General features: G+C 40.7%; 1 protein-coding gene across 1 annotated transcript; it reads left to right on the top strand.

Moving 5' to 3' along the window:
* The first annotated feature begins 12,761 nt into the window (after positions 1-12,761).
* On the top strand, positions 12,762-20,764 carry LOC123057269 (protein RGF1 INDUCIBLE TRANSCRIPTION FACTOR 1). Its single transcript, XM_044480338.1, has 5 exons — positions 12,762-12,879; positions 19,040-19,091; positions 19,491-19,674; positions 20,086-20,322; positions 20,420-20,764. The coding sequence occupies exons 1-5, from the start codon at positions 12,762-12,764 to the stop codon at positions 20,639-20,641; spliced, it is 813 nt and encodes a 270-aa protein (XP_044336273.1). The 3' UTR covers positions 20,642-20,764.
* Positions 20,765-24,228: the final 3,464 nt, after the last annotated feature.

The raw sequence follows: 24,228 nt of genomic DNA, 5'->3' as shown, positions 1-24,228 counted from the left end.
ACGTATTTCTAAAATGTTAATCAAACATATAAAAATGTTAAATGTGTATAAAAATGTTGACCACGTATTTAAAATAGTTTAACTTGTATTTTAAAAATGTTAAATGTGTATAGAAAAAATGTTGAACATGAATTAAATAAATTTTATTCTAACATATTAAATATGTATAGAAAAAATGTTGGTCATATATTCAAAAAATTGAAACTTATATTTGAAAAATGTTAAATGTGCATAGTAAAAATGTTGACCATGTATATTCAAAAAAATGTGAAACTTGTATTTGAAAACTGTTAAATGCGCAAAGTATAAATGTTGACCATGTATATTAAAAAAATTGAAACTTGTATTTAAAAATGTTAAAGGTGTGTAGAAAAAAAGTTGATCATGTATTAAAAAAGTCTTAAAATTTTATTTGAAAAATGTTGACCATGTATTAAAAATGTTAAACTTGTATTTGATAAATGTTAAAGGTGTATAGAAAAAAGTTGATCATGTATTAAAAAAGTATTAAAGTTGTATTTGAAAAATGTTGACCATGTATTAAAAATGTTAAACTTGTATTTGAAAAATGTTAAATGTGTATAAAAATTATTCATGTATTAAAAAATTTAATATGGTATTTGAAATATGTTAATAAAGCATTTGAAAAATAAAAGTATTAAATATGTATAAAAATGTTGACCATGTATTAAAAAAGTTAATTTAGTATTTAAAAATGTTAAATGTGTGTAAGAAAAATGTATTAGATGTATACAAAAAATGTGTATATGAAAATAATGAAACCCGAGAGTAAACAAAGAAAATTGTTTAAAAATGAGAAAGAAAGAAACAAACAAAAATAAAAAATGAAGACAAAGGGAAAAAATAAAAACCCAGTGAAAACCAAGAAAGAAATAAAGAAAACTAAATAAAAACAATGAAAAAAGAAAGAAAAGAGACAAACTAGTAAAACCGGAAAAAAGAAGAAGAAAACCCCGTGAAAAACAAAAAGAGAAAAGAGAGAAAAAAAACAGAAAACATGTGGGAAAACCGCCTCCATTCGCATCAAGTACGTCTCGCCCTGACTAATTATCACAAACTAGACGTGAGCGTAGTGGCTAGCAGCGCAGGTGATCTCCTCGTAGAGCATGGTTTGATCCCTGCAGCTCTCTCCTTTTCTATTGTATTTTGTTAACCATTCGTGATTGGGCCAGCCCGATAACGCTTCAACGAGATATCGTATTGCCTCGCTGAATGCGAGATATAGTCATGACGCATAAAACTCACCCTATCCCTCTGGAGCCGATCCTGGGCTGAGGGCTCTGACGGGAAAATCTCCCTAACTGAAGCTGTCTCGCGGGCTCCCGACGAGCTCTTTGGTCGCTGATCCCCTTCCAACTTCTCGGGCCGGTCCATATCCTGGCATAACTGCTCCAGATCCAGGTTGAATTCGGACCGAGCGCCATCAATCCGCGAGGAAATCAGGCCATCCAAGGTCTGGGTCGTGTCCTGCAGTAATTTGGACATCGATTTGAGCAGGTCGTCGCCATGTACCTTGAATCGGTGGTTGAGGTCGTCGTAGATCGAGGATTTGAGGATTTCATGGATGTGTCTCCCCTCCGCCGAGAGCTTGTCCATGGCCTCCTTCCGACGGCGGATACGCCGGCGGGTAGCGTGCGGATGGCAAGGAATCTCCAGGATCGGAACGGCTCTGATACCAAATGTGAACGCCGACGCAGATCAACAGAATTCGGCCGTAGCCATGGCTATTCCTCCCAACCTCCCTCACAGCGAGCTACAGTAGTTTCGGCCGAAGCCACCATTCCAATCCCAGATCTCAATGACACACGCACACGCTAATATATGGGTTATCGTTACATCCCCTTAGCGGGTCCAGTCTGGGCCTGCAAGCCACTGGGGAAGGGCTCAACGACGAGTGGGCCGGGCCTCCGGCCCACGAACTGAAGATGTTGTCTCCCGTGCATCGTCATGATCATCTTCAGTATCAGCTGCAGAGCTAGGACCGCTGACAAAAACCATAGATCAATTGTACTAATTTTGAGCTTTCCCTCTTTTTACTTCACCTCGTCGTCCCATATTATTCATGTTTCCATCAATTGGTTCTATGATTTTATCCATGCCTTGTGCATAAATCTTAAGTTATTTTCGTACACCCATGACCCATGCCATCAATCACTCTTTTTTTGTACATTGTGCTGGTATTTTCAGTTTGAAATACGATTATTGGTATATGCTATCTAAATTTGCAGAAACATTCTCTCTCTCTGCGCGTGCGTGTGTGTGTGTGTATTCTCACATCATAGATTATTCTCTGTGATTGTACCCATATTATTTTGCTATCACATATATTATATAGCGCAAGTTAAACAACTATATAATACATCTTCGACATCTATTTGCTAATTTCAACATTAACTATTTGTACAACAAAAACGTTTTACTCCTTTCATATGATACATCGCTCGTGCTTGTTGTCCATTGGAATTGATATTTCTATTACTTTTACAAACCATCATGAAATACGCCAGAGACTGACAATTTTGTGAAGTACACATATAGACAGAATATTTTCTTATTTTAAACGGTGAAACATATCTCAATTCATCTTTGTCCTAGTGAAATGGTAATCAATGTGATTTTTTAAGTTTAGCTATTTACAGAATTTGTGAAGTAAAGGTACACATGATTTTTTATTTTTAATGATGAAACATGCGCATATTTTTTACGTATCATGGTTATTCAGCTAAAGTTATTAGCACATTTACTGACCCATATGTAATGTTTTGTTGTTTTTGATCCTCAGTGCACCGTGGGACATACCATATGTTCGTCTTGCCGTGACAAGCTCCGAGACAAGTGTTGCCTCTGCTCCCTTCCCACAGTCTACAATCGCTGCCACATGGTCGAAAAGATGGTTGAATCTATCAAACTTGCTTGCTCCAACTGTAGTCACGGATGCACAGCAAGGATAGCCTACTACCAGAAAGAAGAGCATGAGAAAGGTTGTCAACATGCGCCATGTTTCTGCCCTGAAACTGGCTGCAGCTTCAGTGGACCAACCAAAGTGCTCCTGGAGCATTTCTTAGGCGAGCACGATTGGTGCTATGGGGAAAAGGATCTTAGGTACGGCAAAACGTACAGGATCAAGACGTTGCTGGGAGTCCGGGGACCAACTGTCTTGATGGGTAATGACGGGCACCTCTTCCTGGTCAACATGACAATGGAGTCCCTCGGCGGTGTCATCTCAGTTTGCTGCGTTGAGCCTCACATTAATGGATCCAGGTTCAAGTGCAGGCTGGCATTGTCGTGCGGCGAACCAAGCTACTCCCAGACTACGGAGTTCTTAACGAGTAGCACTAATCTGCGTGATGGGTTTCCTAAAGATTGCTTCCTGTTCCTTGTGCCAAAGGTGTTGCTTGGAGACACCGGTACAAACCCCGCAGCCACGGTGTGTGTGACCCTCAAGCCACAGTAAGCACCATGTGAAGTGATGACGCGCCTGTGTACATACCACTCCCGTGTAGGGTTGGGTTTTACAAGTAACTAGTTCTTTTGAGTTGCTAGCTGTCAGCTTTTGGAGGAGGCACTAGTGTTCTTTTGGCATGTCTCGTTCATCGATTGGCATGCACTGTTTGTACTCTTGGCAATGTTTTGCTTCAAATCGCTGAAGTGAACGACGAAGCTACATTTCTGAAGCAAACATGTATGCCATGTGTGTCGAAACTTCAGTCAAGTAGGCTATGTTTTGCTTGGTTAGTATTTGAACTTTTATTGAACCATCTTTATGTACGATCTATCTATACATTATTGATTTGGGGCAGCGAAAGTCGCCTTAGGCTTCCCTGGCGCAAACGTGCAGTGCTCTTGACCCTAGATTACACGGCCATGTTGCAAACCTAAATCCTGCGATGCTGCAACCCAGGAGATAAGATAGCCAAATACACAAAAGATGATGCAACCTAGAAGTGAAGCAAAGCAAGAGCCATGTCGAATGCCACCCTGCTGATACAATGGACAACACAAAAGATGATGGAATTGAAAGAGGGTGCGCTGGTTTTAACTTAAAAGCCCGACACATTGGATTGGCTGCTAAAACAGATGAAATTGTTTGGATCCATCACATTTTACTATCAACTGGATGAAGCAAATATTACAGCAGTTACTGGATGCCACTGGATGAACCAAATATTACAGCAGTTACTCATCCAGTACACCAATGCAAGCTGGGTGGAACTCAGCACAAAGTGCAACTACTAAGGGCATCTCCAACGCTGACAACCACCAGCATCCGTCTAGACCGTGCTATTCGGACCCATTTTTCCATCCAACGCGGTAAGCCATCAGTCCGTGGACCGGTCCGGATGTCCTTTTTCTCGCAAACCAAAAAATGTTAAAATTGCACTCAAATGTTAAATGTGTATAGAAAAAATATTGATCATGTATTCAAAAAATGTGAAACTTGTCTTCGAAAAATATCAAATGTGCATTGTAAAAGTGCTGACCATGCATATTGAAAAAAAAATGAAACTTGTATTTGAAAAATGTTTAATGTGTATAGAAAATGTTGACCATGCATTAAAGAAGTTTTAAAGATGCATTTTAAAAATGTTGACCATATATTAAAATATATTAAACTTGTATTTGAAAAAACATTAATGTGTATAAAAAATGTTAGCCATGTATTAAAAAAAAGTTAAACTTGTATTTCAAATATGTTAATAAAGCATTTGAAAAGTAAAAATGTTAAATATGCATAGAAAAATGTTGAGCATGTACTAAAAATGTTAATTTGGTATTTAAATTTTTGTAATCAAGCATTTAAAAAAGTTAAACATGTGTTAGAAAAATGTATTAGATATATACCAAAAATGTATATGTAAAAATAGTGAAGCCCGCGAGTAAATAAAGAAAATTGTTAAAAAATGAGAAAGAAACAAACAAAGAAAGAAAAAACCAAGAAAGAAAAACCAAGAAAGAAATAAAGAAAACTGAAGAAAAACAATGAGAAAAGAAAGAAAAGAGGAAAACTAATAAAACCAGATAAAAAAGAAGAAGAAAACCCTGCAAAAAAAACTAGAAAACAGAAGAAAAAACAGAAAACCGGTGGGAAAAGCACCTCCATTCGCATCATGTCTTGCCCTGACTAGTCATCATGAACTATGTGTGAGTGTAGTGGCTAGCAGCGCGGGTGATCTCCTCGTAGATCAGGGTTCAATCCCTGCAACTCCCACCTTTTCCTGCTGTATTTATTTTAACAGTTTGTGAATGGGCCGGCCCGATAACGCTTCAGCGAGATACCGTACTCTCTCACTGAATGCGAGATATAGTGACGACGCATAAATCATACCCTATCCCACCTCGGACCAAATCCTAGCCTCACTTCACTCGACCACTCTACTTCCTCGTCCTGTCTCCTCCCTAGCCTCTTCCCTCGCCACATTCTGTCTCCACCATGGCGGGATCAGTTAGTGGCTCCTCCTTTAAAGCTGACCCCGATGATGGGGACGCCCTCAATTCCTATTGTATTTATTTTAACAGTTTGTGAATGGGCCGGCCCGATAACGCTTCAGCGAGGTACCGTACTATCTCACTGAATGCGAGATATAGTGACGATGCATAAATCATACCCTATCCCACCTCGGACCAAATCCTAGCCTCACTTCACTCGACCACTCTACTTCCCCGTCCTGTCTCCTCCCTAGCCTCTTCCCTCGCCACATTCTGTCTCCACCATGGCGGGATCAGTTAGTGGCTCCTCCTTTAAAGCTGACCCCGATGATGGGGACGCCCTCAACGTGGAGTCGAACGAGGAGTTGGCCATCCATGTGGCCCTCCACGAGTCCTGGATAGATAGGGGCGGAATCTCAAGCTCTACTCCCTCCCCGGTGACCCACCGGGACTCCTCCAACTCCGTGCCTGATGGCGCGGTTCGTCGCGGTCCACACCCGTCCCAGTTGCTCGTTGGGGCTCTTGAAGCTCCGGGATGTCACCTTCGACCCTTGCTCCTATCGGTTGGCGTTGAGTGTTGGTCCCGACACATCCAAGCCCACGATTGTGACTCCCTAGATCAAAGGCGCGGGCAGATCATCGCGTGAGGTAGGCGACTCTAGTTGGATCTAGCGGCTCTATTTGTGGTTATTGCAAATCTGCACTGGTCCCCGCATCGTTCTTTGACCACGGCCGAGATGGATGCCTGCCGCCACCGCCACAAAAATGTGAAGGCATTGGGGGCTCGCCCTCCAGGAGTCTGAGTGCCTCGTGAAGGAGAAAGCGGCGGTCACTGCTAAAGGCCAAAGAAAGTAACCTCGCCAAGGAGAAGGCATGCGTCGCCTGACGTCTGGCAAAGCTCAACTCCTTGCCTGGCACCTTCGCAACTTCGATGGACCTCTAGATGCCAACGCATATGGCGACCTTGACGCATACTATCATTGCTTCGTCGATGACAAGTGGAAGAGAAAGGCGAGGAAGTGGTGCAATTTATCCTTGTCTACTTGTATCTTGCATGTCTTAGTCGTGAATTATCTATGTTTTGAACTTGCTTGCTCAGTTGTATGATGAACTTGCTAAGTACGGTCGCTATGTTATATGTGAAATTTATATACGTTATGTTGATCTACGTTGCATGGGATTGTATGAAATTTTGGGGGTCGGAGGACAACTAAGAACATGCACAAATGAGAGGCAAGCTGACGTGATATATCCATGGATGCACCTGCAAACACATAGGATGTCAGGTTTGCTCAGCCCTGTTGGAGATGCTCTACAAGCAACTCTAGGAGTCATAGTATTGACAACCTTCATAATGTGTATGGAGCGCGTTCCATAAATATCATGGAGGCTACCGAGGCTACGCAAAAGTACAAAATTCAATTTCCTTTGTTTGAAAGTGACCCCGCGGGAGGGCATGCTTCGTCTGCTTCCACTTCAGGGATCATGCGTTACCGGATGTGTTGTGCACCCTTGATGCGGGCACAACTTTGTAGCCCTCCATGAGTGCGCCGTCCTTTTTGGCCAATGCGGTCCTCATCATGTGGGGCAAGGTAGCAGTGCGCGATCGCTAGGCGCTCCGAGTGGATGCTAATTCATCATTATGGATTGTGTCCTCCTTGGCCCACTTGGAGTAACCCCACGCCCTCTCCCAGAGCATTCTCTTGGTGTGGCTATCGTAGGTAACGTCGGGAAAAGGTTTGCGAGGAGGGCTAGGCTGCTGTGACATGGCCGATGAGAGGTGAGTGTGGCAGCAATAGGGAAGGACAACGATAGGCGAGGAGTGGCGCCGACGAAGTAGGAAGGAAGATGGGCGAGCAGTGGCTCTGCTGAGGGGGTTGGCTCAGTTTATATAATACGAATGGGCATACTCTGACAAGAAATGAGACCGGATTTTGTGCAAGCGAGTGTGAAATGGTTGTGAAACGCGGTAGGGGCCATTAATGGGCGCTCTTCCCAATGGAAAACTGGTTGCACCATTGGTAGGAGTGGAAGCGGAAGTCATATGAACGGCTGCGCCGTTGCAAGGCTGGGCATGGGAGGAAGAGACGGGCTGAAACTTCCTCATGCACAAACGGTTGGGTTTGGAGGCCACCCCATATCAACACCCCTAGCCTCCAAACATGGAGGACCGCGAACTTGATTTGGAGTGTCCTCCAAAAATTATGCAGACCGAGGACGATATGACAACTCTGCTAGACAGCCCTTTTCTGGTCGTGATCGTCATACTCTTATGGGGACTATTATGACGATCCAGATGATATGGAGCATCTGCTAGAGTTGCTCTAAGCGTAGTGAAGAGGGATATGAGGAATAAAGTGAGTGGCTCAAGAGAGTGGTTGGGGTGGGACTAGAGGTGAGAAGGGGACGTGAGCAAAAACAAACCGGTAAGCTTGTCGTCCTAAACACCCTTCATTGACTTACAAGAAAAAAAAGCAAGTTAATCAATATTTTTATAATGTTAATAGGGCATGCATAGTTGAAAAAAAATCTATTCCTGTCTAAGAAAAGAAAGTCCACATTCATTATTGTCATCATTGAGTGAAGTTTTCTATTCTCTCATTTTATGCAAGGACTGGCATAAATCTATTTTAGGCCCATAATAGCCAAGTGCCGAAGATTATGAGTACCCTATGTTTTTGTCGTCCAATTTTATGGTCTTTATGAGCCCGAACATCATAGCGATGATATAAGACTGAAGATAATCAAGCACTAACACTAATTATAACCATGCGTAGGGTTTTGGTGTGTTTGTGTTTTGACAAATTTGGAAAGGATTCCTCATCAAGAAGGTCAAACAAAAAATTCAAGCATCACAGATTAAATGTGAAATTCATACGCCAAAGGGCGGCAAGTTTGGCTTAGAGGCAGCTGTTTGGAAACATTCATCAAGAGGAAGAGAAACGGGAGGCATGGGGTAGGAACTAGAAGGATGAAGAGGGAGGGTGGTTGCAAGGAGATGAAGGGTGCAAAGGGGAAAGTGGTGAGAAGGGAAACTAGCAGAAAAACAAGCCCTTGCAATCACTTCCAAGATGAAAACCAAGTTAAATAAAAGTTTCATCTCAACAAAAATTGAAACAAAAATTTCAAATATTAAGAAGAAATATAGTTGAAAAAGGTTGGACAAGGAACGTCCATACTCATTATCCTTGTTGAGTGGAGTTTTCATACTATCTTTGCTGATGGCAGTAGTGCCATGAATGTAATTTCAAGGCTCATAATGGCAAAAAAAAAACCCGATCATCCTATGTGTTTATTGCCTTACCATTTTTATGTGTTTAAACATCACTCCATGCTACAATACTAAACATAGTCAAGCTCTAGAATCATGGCTGAATAAAGCTTTTGATTATTATAAAGAAAAGAGACAGATGTGCTCAGCATGTGATTTCTTTAACAAAATCAGGGGTTATCCCCATGCAAAGAAAAGGTTATTTAAAGTTGTATCTATACCCCTGATTTTTTAAAGATTTTCTATTGTACCAGATTGAAAGCCATTTTGACACAATCATAATAAAGTTGTATTGACCTCAAAGTTTCATGTTGTATGATTTGTTGTTTGGATACACCCTCACTTAATTTTAGATATTTTTCTTGCACAAAAAAAAAATCCATTGTGACAATAAAGTTGTCTCGCGCTGCAAAGAGATACTCAGTGTAGTCTCAAAAACGCTCTTATATTATGTGACAGAGGGGGTATAACATTTAGGTTCGTATCTACTTTTTACCACCTAGAAAAATCATGAATTGGTCGGAGAAAAGAAAAGAACATTTATGATTTTATATTCATATGTACTCCCTCCGTTTCTAAATACTTGTCTTTCTAGGCATTTCAACAAGTGACTACATACGGAGCAAAATGAGTGAATCTGCACTCTAAAATATGTCTACATACATCCGTATGTAGTAGTCATTTGAAATGTCTAAAAAGACAAGTATTTAAAAACAGAGGGAGTATTTGTTACCATCCTAGTTTTCTTGAGATTGTATAAATGATTTTCCAAGAATATTTCAATTATATTGCCACTAAAACCATGTGCAGAAATGGCGCTTTATGACAAATTTCCTCTGCCAAGAAGAACTATTTCCACTTCTGAGCTCTTTTTTTTAGAAGTGCCATGTTTATATGTTAATAATATCAGCAGATTACAGCATACATGGCAGACCTGAGCATTTGACAACTTAGATATGCTAGCAAGAAGCACGCAAACTGAAGATACCCACATTAGTCTGACTCTGAACTCTGAACCGATAGCAAACACTCCGTCCTGTAGACAGAGTGAAGCTGAGCCTTTGCATCGGGTAGCACGACGCAGTAGTTGAGCAGCACCTGAACCAAGCCAAACGGCCGAGCATCAAAGCCCGAGATCATCGTCTCGCCGCCGTCTCGGAGATCGTACCTCCAAGCAACATTGCCGCTCTCCGAGGCGAGGTACACGCATTCGCCGTCGACGGAAGGAAGCTCACTGGCGTTGACAGACACACACCTGCCGCCAAGGAAGAGCGCGTGGCGGCCGATGCTCCTCACGCGCTCCAGCGGCGCCTTCCGCTCCACGTCGACCCTGAAGACCTCCACGGCCCGCCGTCGCCGGAGGTGATACAGACGGACGAGCAGCAGATCCCCGCCGGACGCCACGAGAAAAGCTCGGCCGAAGCGACCGGTGTTCTCCGATGAAGGTACGGCCGAGACTATGAGTTTGGCGTGGCAGTGCTGGTTGTGCTGCGCCGACGGGACGACGAACCTGACAATCAGCCCGTCGCGGTCGGCCACGTAGACGTGTCCTCGGTAGGCGACCATGTTCTCTTGCTTCAAGCTGTGGAAGGGGCCGGCACCGACGTAGTATGGGAGCTGCACCGGCGAGAGTCGGGCGGCTGTCGGGTGCGCGCACGTGATAGCGTCGCTGTAGGGGTCGTGGTAGAAGGAGAAGACAAGCGAGAGGGACCGATCGTCCTCGGAGCCGGTCACCGCTGCTCGCACCCGGTTCACGCGGGGTATGGCGGCGGCGAAGCGGACCAAGGAGCCCGTCAAAGGGTTGAGGACGCTGGCACGGTGCGGATACTTCTTGTCGCCCAGGACGAGGAGGCCGTCGGAGGCGGCGACGAGGACATGGTCCCGGAGCTGCGGGACGCGCCGGCGGAGCACGCGGCCGGTGGCCACGTTGAGGAAGAGGCGGACACCGCCCTCGTCATGGACCGGCTGCTCCACCTCGCCGTCGTCCAGCATGATCCAGTGCCGGGGACGGAAACGGAGGAGGCCAGCACCGCCGCATGGATCGGCCGTGGCCAGGCGCCAGCCGTGGCAGACGGCGCGCATGTGCATGTAGTAGTCGACGTCGCTTGCCGCGGCGAGCAGGCGGTCGGCGACGCTGCGGACGAGGTCCGACGGAAGAGCCGACCAGTCCGCCATGAGCGACCAACCGTGCGTGCGCCGATGCCGGGCGGCTCGTGTGTGGCTTGTGGCGTTTGGATAAGCACTGCCCATTTTATTCGGAGCGCGCGCACGCACGCATGCATACACGGAAGGCGAACTGCACGAGGCGCTTCGATTACCGGTGCGTGCCCTCGTTAATGGAGACTCTCAGAAGACGAGAAGACGGCGGTCGATGGGTTGCAGCAGTTAATGGACTCGGAAGACGAGCGGCCGGGAAGGTGTAGGTCGAACGATCGGTACCGTCTCGCAGACAGCAAAAGAGGGGCCGGTCGCCGAACACGATTCCCGGCCGCATGCATGGTGTTTGGGAGTATGAGGCTGGTTATAGTGGGGAGTAACTGTATGATACTAGTCTAAGTTATTATCTTTATAATGCAAAGTAACATGATAGTAGTGTTATAGATGGCTTCATTTATTATCTTGTAGATTCATCTTGAAGTTAATTGCACAGAAGTACCACAATTCGGGCATCACATGCAGATTGGTACCACGGTTGCTAATTTTTACATGTCAGTACCAACATTGGTCCGGGTTTTTGCAAATTAGGCTAAACGCGTATTTATACGTATTGACAGTGTATCTGACTGTTGGGGCCCGTCTGTCAGGTGCCGACGTGGCATATTTTTTACAGAAAACCCCCTTGCTTTATACATAATCACATAAATACCCGTTATTTTGGCGGGAAAAATGTTAACGTGAGAGAATTTTTTTTTGCTCGGACTTGTTTGAAAGTTTCCAACGAACTGAACAAAAAAATAAAGTAAACGAAAAATCGCCCGCGCCAGGTTTCGAACCTACGACCTACAGCACGCGGGCGTAGTCCTGCCTGACAGACGGGCCCCAACAGTCAGATACACTGTCAATACGTATAAATACGCGTTTTAGCCTAATTTGCAAAAACCCAGACCAATGTTGGTGCTGACATGTAAAAATTAGCAATCGTGGTACCAATCTGCATGTGATGCCCGAATTGTGGTACTTCTGTGCAATTAACTCCTCATCTTGTTTTGGGAAGCGCTATGTTACAGTAACATATTATGTTACCACCTCACATTAAATACTTGCCACATAAGCAAAAATTCCTTGGAGTGCGCTATATTACTAGCTAAGTTACTCCTACTATGACTAGCCAATCTCGGGGACGGCCGCTTGAAGATGCATGGTGTCAGTGGCAAGGCCATCTGGCGAGGCTTAGGATGGCCATATGTAACCATTTTAGCTACATGTAACTCGTCTGATTTTTCAATTTGGATAAGTCCATTTTCTAAGAGTTGACGTTTTTTATCAAGATCAGTGCTTTTGACTTGCCCCTGTTTGGGGCAAGTTGATTTTTTTTCTTAGGCTGGATGTTTGACTTGCCCCAATTTGGCAAGTCAATTATTTTAGGCTGAATCTTTGACTTGTCTTTGTTTGGGGTAAGTCAATGTGCCTATTGAACTTGAAGTCTGTTACACATTTCCTGTTTTTTTATGGGTTTTGTTTTTGCCTTTTCTTTTTATATTTTTTGTCGGTATTTGTTTTTTACATATGTATTTTTTCATTACTTTAGCTATATATATATGTAAGTTGCCTGAAAATTGATTTTGAGTCAGTTGATTTTTTTCCTGTCAACTTCTACTTTGATTTTTGTACTCCTGGGTTGTTTTTTTACTGATCACAGATTTGCTTTAGTCAATTCCTTAACAGGTAGAAACCAATTACCTGTGCGACCCAGGCACCCAGCCCTTCCATCTATCCCTTGGTTATCTTATGTTTTTATTTGTTTTTTGTTTTTCTTATATTAGTCATTTTTTCCTATTGTGGATATTTTTGGATGTTGGAGGACTGAGCTGGAGATTGAGGGATGGGAACGGCGCCGGTGTGCGGGTTTGGGGTCATACGCCGCGTCGGCGGCATACAGGGCGACGGAGGTGGCGATGTGGAGCCTAGAGGGATTCATTTGGGTGGAGTGCTCCCTTCGGGTAAGCAAAAAATCTAGAGACAGGAGGAGGTGGTATCGGTTCCGAAAAAACCATGCATGGAGGGGTGGTGGTGGGAACCGAGGCAAAAATAAACCGTGCGTACCGGACTACCAACTCCACTTTTCATGGAGGCATATATTTGTTTCCGCCTGTGCCTCTCGGAAATAAAAAAATACCGTGTTTCTTTTATATATTTTTTGCTTCTACGAGAGGCACAGATTTGCTTCCGCGATGTACCTCTCGCAAAAAAAGTATTTTTTTTTTGCTTTCATGGGAGACACAAATTTGCTTCTCATGGAGCCACAGATTTACTTTCTTGAGAGGCACAACTCAAAAATGAAAAAATATGTTTTTTTTCTTTCACGGGAAGCATAGATGTACTTATAGTGGAGGTGCAAATTTGCTTTCGTGACCACATCTCTTGGAAGGAAAAAAAGAAGAAAAAGTGCTTCTGGCTCGAGTTTTAAAAAAAGTTCATCGAAACCTATTAACATCAGATCTAGTTTCAAAGTTCTGGACACGAGAAATCTAATGATAAAAATGATTCATGATTTGGACGCTCGACTTAAAAGATAAAATATTTTTACTAATCAAATTTAAGAAAAAAGGAAAAACTCATACGTTGCAACAAGTGACAATACAGTGCGCCCCATATCACCCCATGAGAAAGTGAGAGTGACCTTTGTATGGGGCACCCCTTACTTACTGATCTCGGATGACTCTATACTCGCTTGTGAATTGTGATAGTTCGTAGTAGGGCCAGTCTTATTTGGCGTGGCACGGGCACCCCTCCCCCCCAGACTCCACACACGTACATTTTTGGGCCTTCCCAACTAGGGTTTTCCTAGGAAGGTTATGGAACCATCCCATAGCAGTTTCCCCCCTTTTTATGTGTTTTTTGTTTCGTTTCTTTTTCTGTTTTTTATTTCCTTTATTTTTTCATATTCGTGTTTCTTTTCTTTTTTCATGTTCATTTTCTTTTTTTCCTTTTCTCTAAACATCTTTTTTAAGTTTTGGTGAACATTTTTTTAAATCATGAATAATTTTCAAATTGGTGAACACTTTCTATGCAATCATCATTTTTTTTAAATTTCGTGAACATTTTTTACAAAGTTGTGAAAATTCTCCAAAATTGTTAACATTTACCAATTCACGATAATTTTTTTCTGAAATTCACAAACATTTTATCTAAATTGTGAACATTGTTTGGAAAACTTGTGGTTTTTTGTATCAGTTAACTTTTGTAAGTGAAAAAATATTTTAGGGAACTATTTTTAAATTGATTACATTTTTTCAGTGCATGTACATTTTTTAGACTTCCTGAACATCTTTTGAATCAGCAAACATTTTTTGAATCAATGAAACTTTGTTCTAATTCATGAAGATTTTTATTTTTGTCAACATTTTTGAATCGGTGAACATTTGTTCAAAATCATGAGCAATTTTGAATTTGTGAACTTTATTTTTGAAATCACGAGAATTGTTTTTCAATTTTGAGAAGTTTTTGAATTCTAAAACAAATTTTAAAAATCATGAACATTGTTTGAATTACCAACTGTTATTTGAAATTTAGAACAATTTTAAAGCCTGAAAAATTTAATAGAAGAAAATAATAGAAAAAAGTGGCACCCCGTCCCCATATGGGCCGACCCAAAAGCACGCGTCGACGGAGTAGAGGGTGCACGATGTTGCTACCCAGCGACCCGCACGCGAAATAGGAGCTCCCACGTAGCATTGCGGAAACCGACACGCAGTATGGCATGGGTGGGCTGCAGGGCGGTAGCAGCCAGCGGCATGCAAACGCCGCCGATCAACGAGATAAGGCCACAGCCGTTGACGGCAATTCGGCAATGTTGCGACCAGCGAGGGCTGTCACCCGATGAGGCCAGGCTCCGACCCACACACGACAACTGGACAAGGCTGCAACCGGCGAGCATATGGCACCGAAGAAGAATATCAACCAAGTCCCAATGAAAGGTATATTTTTGTTGCCATCAACTGAAATTGGTCTACATCAATTATCTTTAGTTTTAGTTCCAATTACGTACGTACTTGTATAGTAAATTTATTCTAGTGGCCTCCCACTGCGAAAATACAAAGGTGAGCATGGTCTCACGTGCACCCAGTGACTAGTAAATTCATAAAAAAATACTGGAAACTTTATAAAATTCTGAAATTTTGTAGTATGAAACTTAGTCGACCATTCTACTCATGTGTGATGTTTCGTGATGTATTCACACTCATGATATTCTTAGTGAAGAAAATACAATTGTGACCATACTATTCATTAAATAGTGTTTTTTAATATGGCTTCTATTTTGTCATTTTTTCTGGATTACCACGGATGCAATTGCTTCTGAAACTTCATACGCAAGTATACCGGTTGACTATGTATATTACAAAAATAAATTTATTTTTTTTATTTTTTTTCTAACATTTTTTTGAATTTACTATCAGATAGGATTTTCAGCACCGAGTGCCCCTACACCCTCTATGAAGAGTAAATTCATTTTTTTTGAAAAAAATTCAATAAACCTGAAACTTTGGGAGATCAAACATGATCAAATTTTCGATGATCTTGCAAAGTTTCAGCTAAAAATAACATTCGAGGAGCCGTCACCTAAGACAACAAAATCATTGTTTAAAGTTTATGTACACTTTTGAGCAGTGATTTTGTTGTTTTTGTGAGGGCTCTATGAAGGTTATTTGTGCCTAAAACTTTCCAAGAACATCAAATCTTTGATAAAGTTTGATCCCTGAAATATTCAGTTTTCTTTTTCATATTTTTTTATGAATTTACTGTTTATGAGGGTGCAGGGGCACCCAGGAGCTATTACACCTTTCTCATTTACTATTCATAAGAGGTGCGCGTGTAACCATGTTCATTGAATCCGCGTCCCCTCCCATTATGGATACTAGATGATGCCCCGCACGTTGTTGCGGGAATGTTTCCAATATTTCAATGAGATTTTGATTATATGGAACATGAATTCTTGAAACAATAGTTTCTGAAAGTATATAAGAATTAAATGTAAACATCATAATAAAATGGAATTTTACATGCATGCATGTTGTAGTGGATTTTTAATATGCATAGTTGCATGTTGAGGTGGACCTTTTCTTATGCATGTTGAATGATGAGGTGGCATGCTTGCATGTTGAGAGAAATATCTTAGTGGGGGCTAGCTATTTAGATATAGAAGATACTAATCTCTTAGTTTCATCTAGTTAATATACATGATAAATTAGTGGGTGTTCATCCATATAATCCTCATCTCATGACGTATTTTGAGTGCCAATACTTAGTTTTTATATTTGTGTTGTATTTGTTGAAGGTATTTGAGCTCTCACATAGTCGTATTATACATGGTTCCCTCCTTCGTAAACCCCGTCACACCTGAAAATTATTCCTGCCTCCTCCACTGCATGGTGTCGACCTTCCGTGGTGCTCGCCCTCTTGGCATGCATGGTTCCTCGATGCAAAAGCTTAGCTTTCACTCCATCAATCCACCGAGTAGGTAGTTGGTAGTACCGTAGTGACTAGTGATGCAATTAGTAGATGTCGTCTTTACGTTCACTGTTGTCAGGCATACACACTCTCCTTTCGCCAAGGAAAACTCATATGTATATATGGGGGTAATTTGTGAAACGGATTTATGTTGAAACCGGAGTTTGGTTCGCCCCGATGCATATCAATTCAGGCTAGTCTTACCACGAAAGAGTGTATTCCCTTTCTAACTAAATATAAGACGTTTTTGCATTTCAATTTATATACAATTTGTGAAACGGGTTGTCTATCTCATGTCCTGTATTGCTGTATCAACCATCTGGTATGTACAACTCGTTTACAAGTCTTCATGGAAATGACAGGCAACTGTAGCGGCTTGCTCTTTAGAATGTATCCTCTATTCCTAAATTGCTACAATCCCTTGCCTATTTTTCCTAGCCATGCAACTGCCACTTAAATCAAGTCATATATGCAATTACATTTTTTGCATTAATTACTCTATGCATGCAAAGCTGCCACATCATCAATTCATGCATGTTAGTCATAAGAAATTTTTGCATTAGAGTTCATCCTTCACATTCTGCTAGAAATGATATTCTTTTAATTGCAATTTATTTTCTCTTTTTAGATGCTTCATTTTATTTATTTATTTTTAAGCTTACATTTGCTTTCCATTAGTTTTAGATGCTTTCGTGGCAACTATTTATGCATTTTGTTACCAAGGTCCGCACAGAAATGCACGGGGCATCATCTAGTTATAGTAATTTTTGGACCGCAAACACTAGGAGCTATGTTGTTCAATTAAGTAGGGGGAACTGCACATTTGGCTTGTGCTTATCATCAAGGAGGATGCCAGACGAAGACTTCCCGGTTGTCAACAACAAGTTCTTACCAACTCCGATATGGGAGCGATGATAACGACGCGTCGGTGGTTTTGTTTTGGGTGATTCATTTACCTCGTTGTATTTTTTTTATGTTTGTGGTGCTTTGTACTTATGATGAATCCTTGCAAGAGTTCTATGTCCTTTTCGCAAAAAAGGAGGATGTTAGGCTTTGGGCACACGCGGGTGCTACTGGATTAAGCCAACATTCTGCTGGCGGGTTAGCATGTGCATGACTAGGGGCTAAGTATCCCCATTCCGTCTCCGCTCGCGCAGTCCGCGTCCGTGCGCTCTTGGGGATCACTTTTCCTTGTAATGGTACTACTCTATTCCTCATGACAGTGAAAAGTGCAAACTTTCCTTATTCACAAAATTATTTTTGTACTTCCGTCTGGTAAGATTTAGTTTATAGGAAGGGATCAGAACCTACGCAAAGAACATGAAACATGTTCACACTATTTACATCAAATCCTCATGCGAAATCACAGAAAGAGATACTCTCCCGAGGCGTCTCGGTGGAGGCTTATATTACCAAGAAGATCGCCATTGCGTTGCAGGATTTGGTCTCCAAAGTCCTTCGATTTCGTTCTTGAAAAGTTTCTTCCAGATGTACCATATTGTGTAGGAGGCAACCATCCAAGCCCCCTTTCACTCTTGCTCGGACACCATGCAGTGTATTTTTCACTACCAACCATTGATTGTTGTCACACTCATGCAGATGTTCGACAAGGTCCTTATGCTCGAATTTGAAAATTCTTGGATTTGACGGGGAAAGTTGTTTGGTTGGATTTTTTGCGGTGCAGTTTTATTTTTGAGGATGACCTAGTTTGCTTATTCGAATGTGGCAAACATTTTTTTTAGCAAACTAACCTTCAATTTGCGTAAAATAGGAGAGGCTCCGCCTAAAAGCCAGGCCAAATGGGCCGGCCCAGACTGTTCGTGAACGTGTTATTTATTTATTTTTGGCATAGCTTGTTTTCTAAAAACAAATGACTACTTTTTTTTCTGGAGCCATATATATATTTAAAAACCTATTAAAAATAATTAATAGATTTTAGAAAATTGTTCGGTGTCTTTTCTTCAAAAGTTTAGTGTATATTAAGGAAACATTCATCGTATATTTTTAAAAGTTTATCGTATATTTAAAAACGCCTGTCGTATAAATTAAAACATTTTATCATATATAATTTTTTTCTATGTATATTAAAGAAATTAGTGTATATTCAAAAATATATTCACTATATATTTTAAAAATCACCCTGCATTAAACCTTATTCACCAAGTATTAAAAATACAGTAACAAAAAAACAAAAAAAAGAACAAAAAAAAAAGAAAACCAACAGAAAAGTTGCAGCAAAATCAGTGAACAGGGAAACAACGAGAAATGGAATGAACTGAGCGAGAAAAGCCATGAACAGGAAAACAACAGGTCTTAGTGCGATGGTATCCGCCCATTTAGTGGCATGTTGCGTCGTACTACATCTCTCACACACAAAGCGCGTAGCATGTAAAAATCAGGTGTTTCATGTAAAAGCAACCATGCTAGGAGCACATAGGAAGCACACACAACAAAAGATAAAATGGGCACATTTAAAGGTGATTCCCATAGTAATAAAAATATATTTTATAGATCAAATCTTTTGTTTCATTTGCAATTTATTTTCACAGTTGGCTTAGTATTTATGCGGGCCATATAATTTCTAGTATTTATATATCATATCTCAGAATATTTGACCCATACAACTAATTATGTGCTGGCTCGATGATCCAGCCAAGCCATTCATCTTCGTGCAGAAATTCTCATTGATTTTTCATGACCTAAAGTAAGTACTCATGCTCTGCCATTATGCTCGGTGACTACCCTTTTGGCATTTGTGTCATGGAAATAATGAATATTTAATCGTCCTCATTAAAGATTTTGTGTGTGTGTGCATGAAATGTATTCCTAGATGTACTAAGAAGAATGGAGAACCATCCATTGAAATGGAGAGACGCCAAATGCTTGGTTGTCCCTAACCTAAGCACCCATTAATTTACAAAAGATATGTGGGCCTGCCTTTCTGGACTAGCTGTTAGTTTTTAGCCCCACAAATTCCGCAACAAACTATGTGCGCCATTTGTTTTACTGCCAAGATCACACTATAAAGGCGCCCCATACCGTCCCTTAGTAAGCACAACACATAGTAGTCCAAGTGCAAAGCATCTTTGTTTTTGCAATGAAGGGGGGGGGGGGTGCCTACATGGCTAGAGCTACTGCTCGCAACACAGTTCTTTGCAATATGCACCAAACATCTCTCCTCTAATCGCAATGAGTGTAACCTATTTTGCATAGATTGTGAGGAATCAAAGGGCGCCTTATGCTATTATTGTCGTTCAGACCATCATTCCACCCATCGAGTAATCCAGGTATGGTGTACAACGTTATGTTTTAGTAATAGAGATTATGTACAGTGGCGGAGCCAGGAATGTTGAATAAGGGGGGCCAAGTGTTGTTTAGCTTTGTTGGGGAGGGCCAGCCCGTCAAATTACTCCATTTTAGCAGGAATTAATCACCTACTGACATGCACATTAGCTTGAATTCAAGGATGTTTGGGGGGGGGGGGGGGGGGCAGGGCCCCTGCTGGCACCCTGTCTCTGCCACTGATTATGCAAGAGTATTTTTACATCATATTTATGGAACATATGTCAAAAAGTACTTAGTGTAAGTGATCATCTAAAAATCTATTTATCATCACACATGTATTATCTTTAGTGAAAAAGTGGATCGATGTACCTTTGTGTCATGACCAACATGAATTAACTTATGAAATATTGTAGATAAGGCGGTCGTCATACCATGATGTGGTCAGGGTTGCCGAGTTAAAAGATGTACTTGATATCAATGATGTACAAACATATGTGATCAACAGTGCAACAGTTGTTTTTCTTAATGAGCGACCACAACAACGTGGTTGTGGTGTTTCTGCGGTCAAGGCATCATCATCATCATACAATTGTGAGAGTTGCAATCGTGCTCTTCTTGACCCATTCCGCTTCTGCTCCTTGGGTTGCAACGTAAGCTACTAAACTAATGTGTAACTATTGAAAAGTTACCCCATGTAATTGGTTCCTTTAACGTTTACTTATTTTTGACTGGACATTTTCTTGGCAGCTTAAAGGAATCAAAGAGGATATGAGGACAAACATTCCAACTAGAGATTTTATTGACTATACAAGAAAGGATGATGATACAGATTGCAGTAACACAAGTGGAAATACTGGAAACAATGAAGAGAGTTGCAGCGATGCAAATTATTGCAAGGAAAAACCATCTCCACCAAGGGTTATTCGTCACCGCCGAAAGGGGATCCCTCAGCGTGCACCTTTTTATTGAGAGAAAGCTGTTATGAATAATTTGCTGGCACCATAGCAAATGAATTGGAATAAATACTTTTATTGAAGATCATATATATGTCAGGTGTCGAATATATTAATAAATTACAGCTTGTTATCTGCATGAGTGCTTGTTTGATGTGTCTTCATTTGTAATGCATCAATTGAATTTATGGTTTGAATCTTCATTGATAAAATATGTATGAATTGAAGGTTTCACAATACTAGAATTTTGTTTGATGATATAGTATCGATGCATAGCAGAGGTGATGGGAAAATTTTCTGACTCATATCATACTAGAGCACATAATTCTCAGCTATGTTGCTAGAACATACATAGTATTCTTTCAGCAACTTCACGAGGGGAGGCCCCTACCTTTTCATTAATTAGAAACGGATGGCATGCATGGAGAACCTTGTCCAACACAATTTTTACACGCACAATGGGAATAGTATAGAATTACAAAGACGGAGGCAGGGTAGGAGACAAGAAGAAGAAAGAGGAAAGAAACAACAAAAGAAACTGCCCCACGAGTTCTATGCGTCTATACTTGAACATTATCTGCAATTGTTTTGGCAGCCATGATAGGTGGAATAAAGCTTTTCGAAGCCATATATAGAGTCCAGGAAATAGTTGTAGCCACCAAAGTCGAAGATCTTTGTTTCATATGCGCAATTTGCACGCTACACAAACTGAAGGCACCAACCAGCTCCCCATCGCTACTTAGCTAGACGCCTAGCGAATTCCAAATATCCCTCGTCCTATTGCATTGCAACACAGAGTGTGTGGTTGTTTCACTTGCAGAGCAGCCAAGAGGAGACATGTCGGGATCGATGATGTTTTGTTTCTTTAGCAGGTATCCCACTCACTTTTATCTTTGCTTGACACTCATAGTACGCCCATCAATAGAAACTGGATGTGATTTGTAAATATTTAGCCTGGGTATCCATACATACATACCAATAAAGTAAGGTGCGTTTCTCTTAATTTTTTGTCCATTCACCATATATATATATATACGAGGTGGTACTAGTTTTTTTTTGTCCATCTGGCTGGGCTACATGGGCTTCTAACGGGAATTTTGTCCATCTCACGTCGCACCGCTGGGCCTCCATGTTAGGCCTGCTACACGAGCGAACAATAATATTACTAAAATCAACCAAAAAAATTGCAAAACCAAGGATTCAAACTAAACATAAGGTGGAGAAGAGAGATTCGAACCTAAGAAGTCCCGCGTACATTGGGCATCACAATGACCAATTGAGACATCTAGCTAATTGTTGTGAACAAAAATAAGTTCTAAAATATTTCTATGTTCCGAAACGGGTAATTAAACGGTATTGGGCCTTGGCCTGCGTTCTAGCTATTGGGCCTGTTCCACCGATGTATTAGTGCCTATGGATATTTCGTGTTAAATAATCCCAGATGGCTTCCTTATACTGATTCTCACCAATTTAAAGATGTTCAACAATGTTTTTTGGTGTGAGCTAATTAAAAGAGATCCTTCACATGCAAGGTGGAAGGAGCTTTGCATGCTGCAAAACATGACGCTTGGATTGTGGGCTAGATATACTGCGAAGAAGCTAAGAAGTAGTGGCGCTACCTCGGAATGGAATGGAAGGGGTGTGTGATTGCATGTGTGCATGAAGAACTTGGCTCGCATTTGAATTGTGGGTTGAATATAAGGCAAAGAGGCTAAGGAGTCGTGGCGCTGCTTGGGAATGGAATGGATGCGTAAGTGAAAACAAGTTTATGAATTTTAGGAAAAGGTTCACGGATTTAAGAAAAACGTTCACGATATTTTTAGAAGTTCTTGAATTTGTATAAAGAAAAACAAATCACATAATGAAAATAGAAAATGAAAAAGAAAAAGAAAAAGAAAAAAGAAAAAGAAAAAAGAAAAAGGAAAAGAAAAAAAGAATACCCCAAACCATGTTAAAGACATAAGTAAAATAGAAATAGGCCAGAAAAAAGGCGAGAAGAAGCAGAATACCGCTACTGTGGTAAATAGGCCTGCCCGTTACTACCAAAAAAAGGTTTACAATTATGAAAAAGTTCATACATTACAAAAATAGTCGGCAAAAAAAACATATTCATTGACTCAAAAAATTGTTACCAAAAATATTTTTTTGATTAAAAAAATGTTCACTCATTAAGAAAAAAACTTCCAAAAGAATGTTGTCAATGTAGAGAAAGTATTCACGAATTTCAGAAAATAGCAAATTACAAAAATTCTAAAAATCTGAAATTATGCTTACGAGTTTACATAAAATATTCATGAATTTCAAAAACGTTCACGATTACATAGAAAATGTTCCTGAATTTTAAAAATGTTCACAAATATTAAAAAAGATGTTCAAAAATAAAAAAAATAAAAATAAAATATAGACGAACATGAAATGAATGAATATGAAAAAAGGAAATAAAAAAAAGAAACATGAAAAAAGGTTCCATTTATTTTGAGAACATGTATGGGAATGTTCCAGAACCGTCCCAAAATCGGGAAGCCCTATTTGGGCCCTAATTGGGCTGGCCAAAAATTGTTCGTACGGTGAGCTCGGCGAATAGGATTGGCCCTGATACGCACGAACATAATTCACAAGCGACTATACGAGTTGTCGGAGATCTATAATTAAGGGATACTCCTTGCCAAGATCAGCCCTGCTTTCTCATGGGTTGACAAGTGGCGCATAGCATGTGCGCCATTTGTCATAACCTACGAGTTTTCATATTTTTTGTAGATTTGTTTATTCAAAACATTTTATTTGTTAAACCGAGCGTCCAAATTCGAACCGTTTTCAGCGTTGGATTTCTCGTGTCGAGATCTTCGAAACTAGACCCCCATGTTAATAGGTTTTGGCAAACTTTTTTTCACGAAAAAAACTGGAGGATAAAACAATGAGCTGGAAGCATGGTTCTTTCTAACTTTCTTTTCTTTTCCGAGAGGCTGTAGGACTGTGCCTCCACGAGAAGTACATTTGTGCTTCAGACGGAAGCAAAAAACATGTTTCTTTTCTTTTCTTTTCGAGGGGCATAGTTGTGCCTCTCGCGGAAGTAAATATTTGCCTCCACGAGAAGCAAATATGCCTCCTGTGAAAGCAAATAATAATATTTTTTTCCTTTTCCGAGAGGTGTCTCTCACAGAAGCAAATCTTTGTCTTTCCGAGAGGCACTGCTAGGGGCGGACCTAGGACAAAAATGTCCCCATGTCCACGTGTACATCACATACAAACAGTTATCAAAGAATAATATACATAAGAATAACACACTCGACAACCAAAAATATCAAATATCAATTTTTTGCGGGTAATTAAATATCAAATTATGCTTACCAAAATGAAACGTTTCACAGGAAATACTAGTTAAATATAACAAAATTGAACAATGTAAAAAAATGATCCGCAAAACTGAAAAAACACCTCAAAATTTAGAAAATAGCATTAATCCAATTCTCAAACAGAAAATTACATTAATCTAATAATCAATTGTAACAATCTTAAAATTCAAAACCCTACTTATATAGTTTGGGAGTTTGTAATGAGGATTAGAGCAAATAGAAGCACACACTTGGGAGAGATTAGTGAGTT

This window comes from Triticum aestivum, chromosome 3A (assembly GCF_018294505.1).
Source record: "Triticum aestivum cultivar Chinese Spring chromosome 3A, IWGSC CS RefSeq v2.1, whole genome shotgun sequence".
NCBI classification, from domain to species: Eukaryota; Viridiplantae; Streptophyta; class Magnoliopsida; order Poales; family Poaceae; genus Triticum; species Triticum aestivum.
This window is presented reverse-complemented; position numbering and strand designations above follow the sequence as displayed.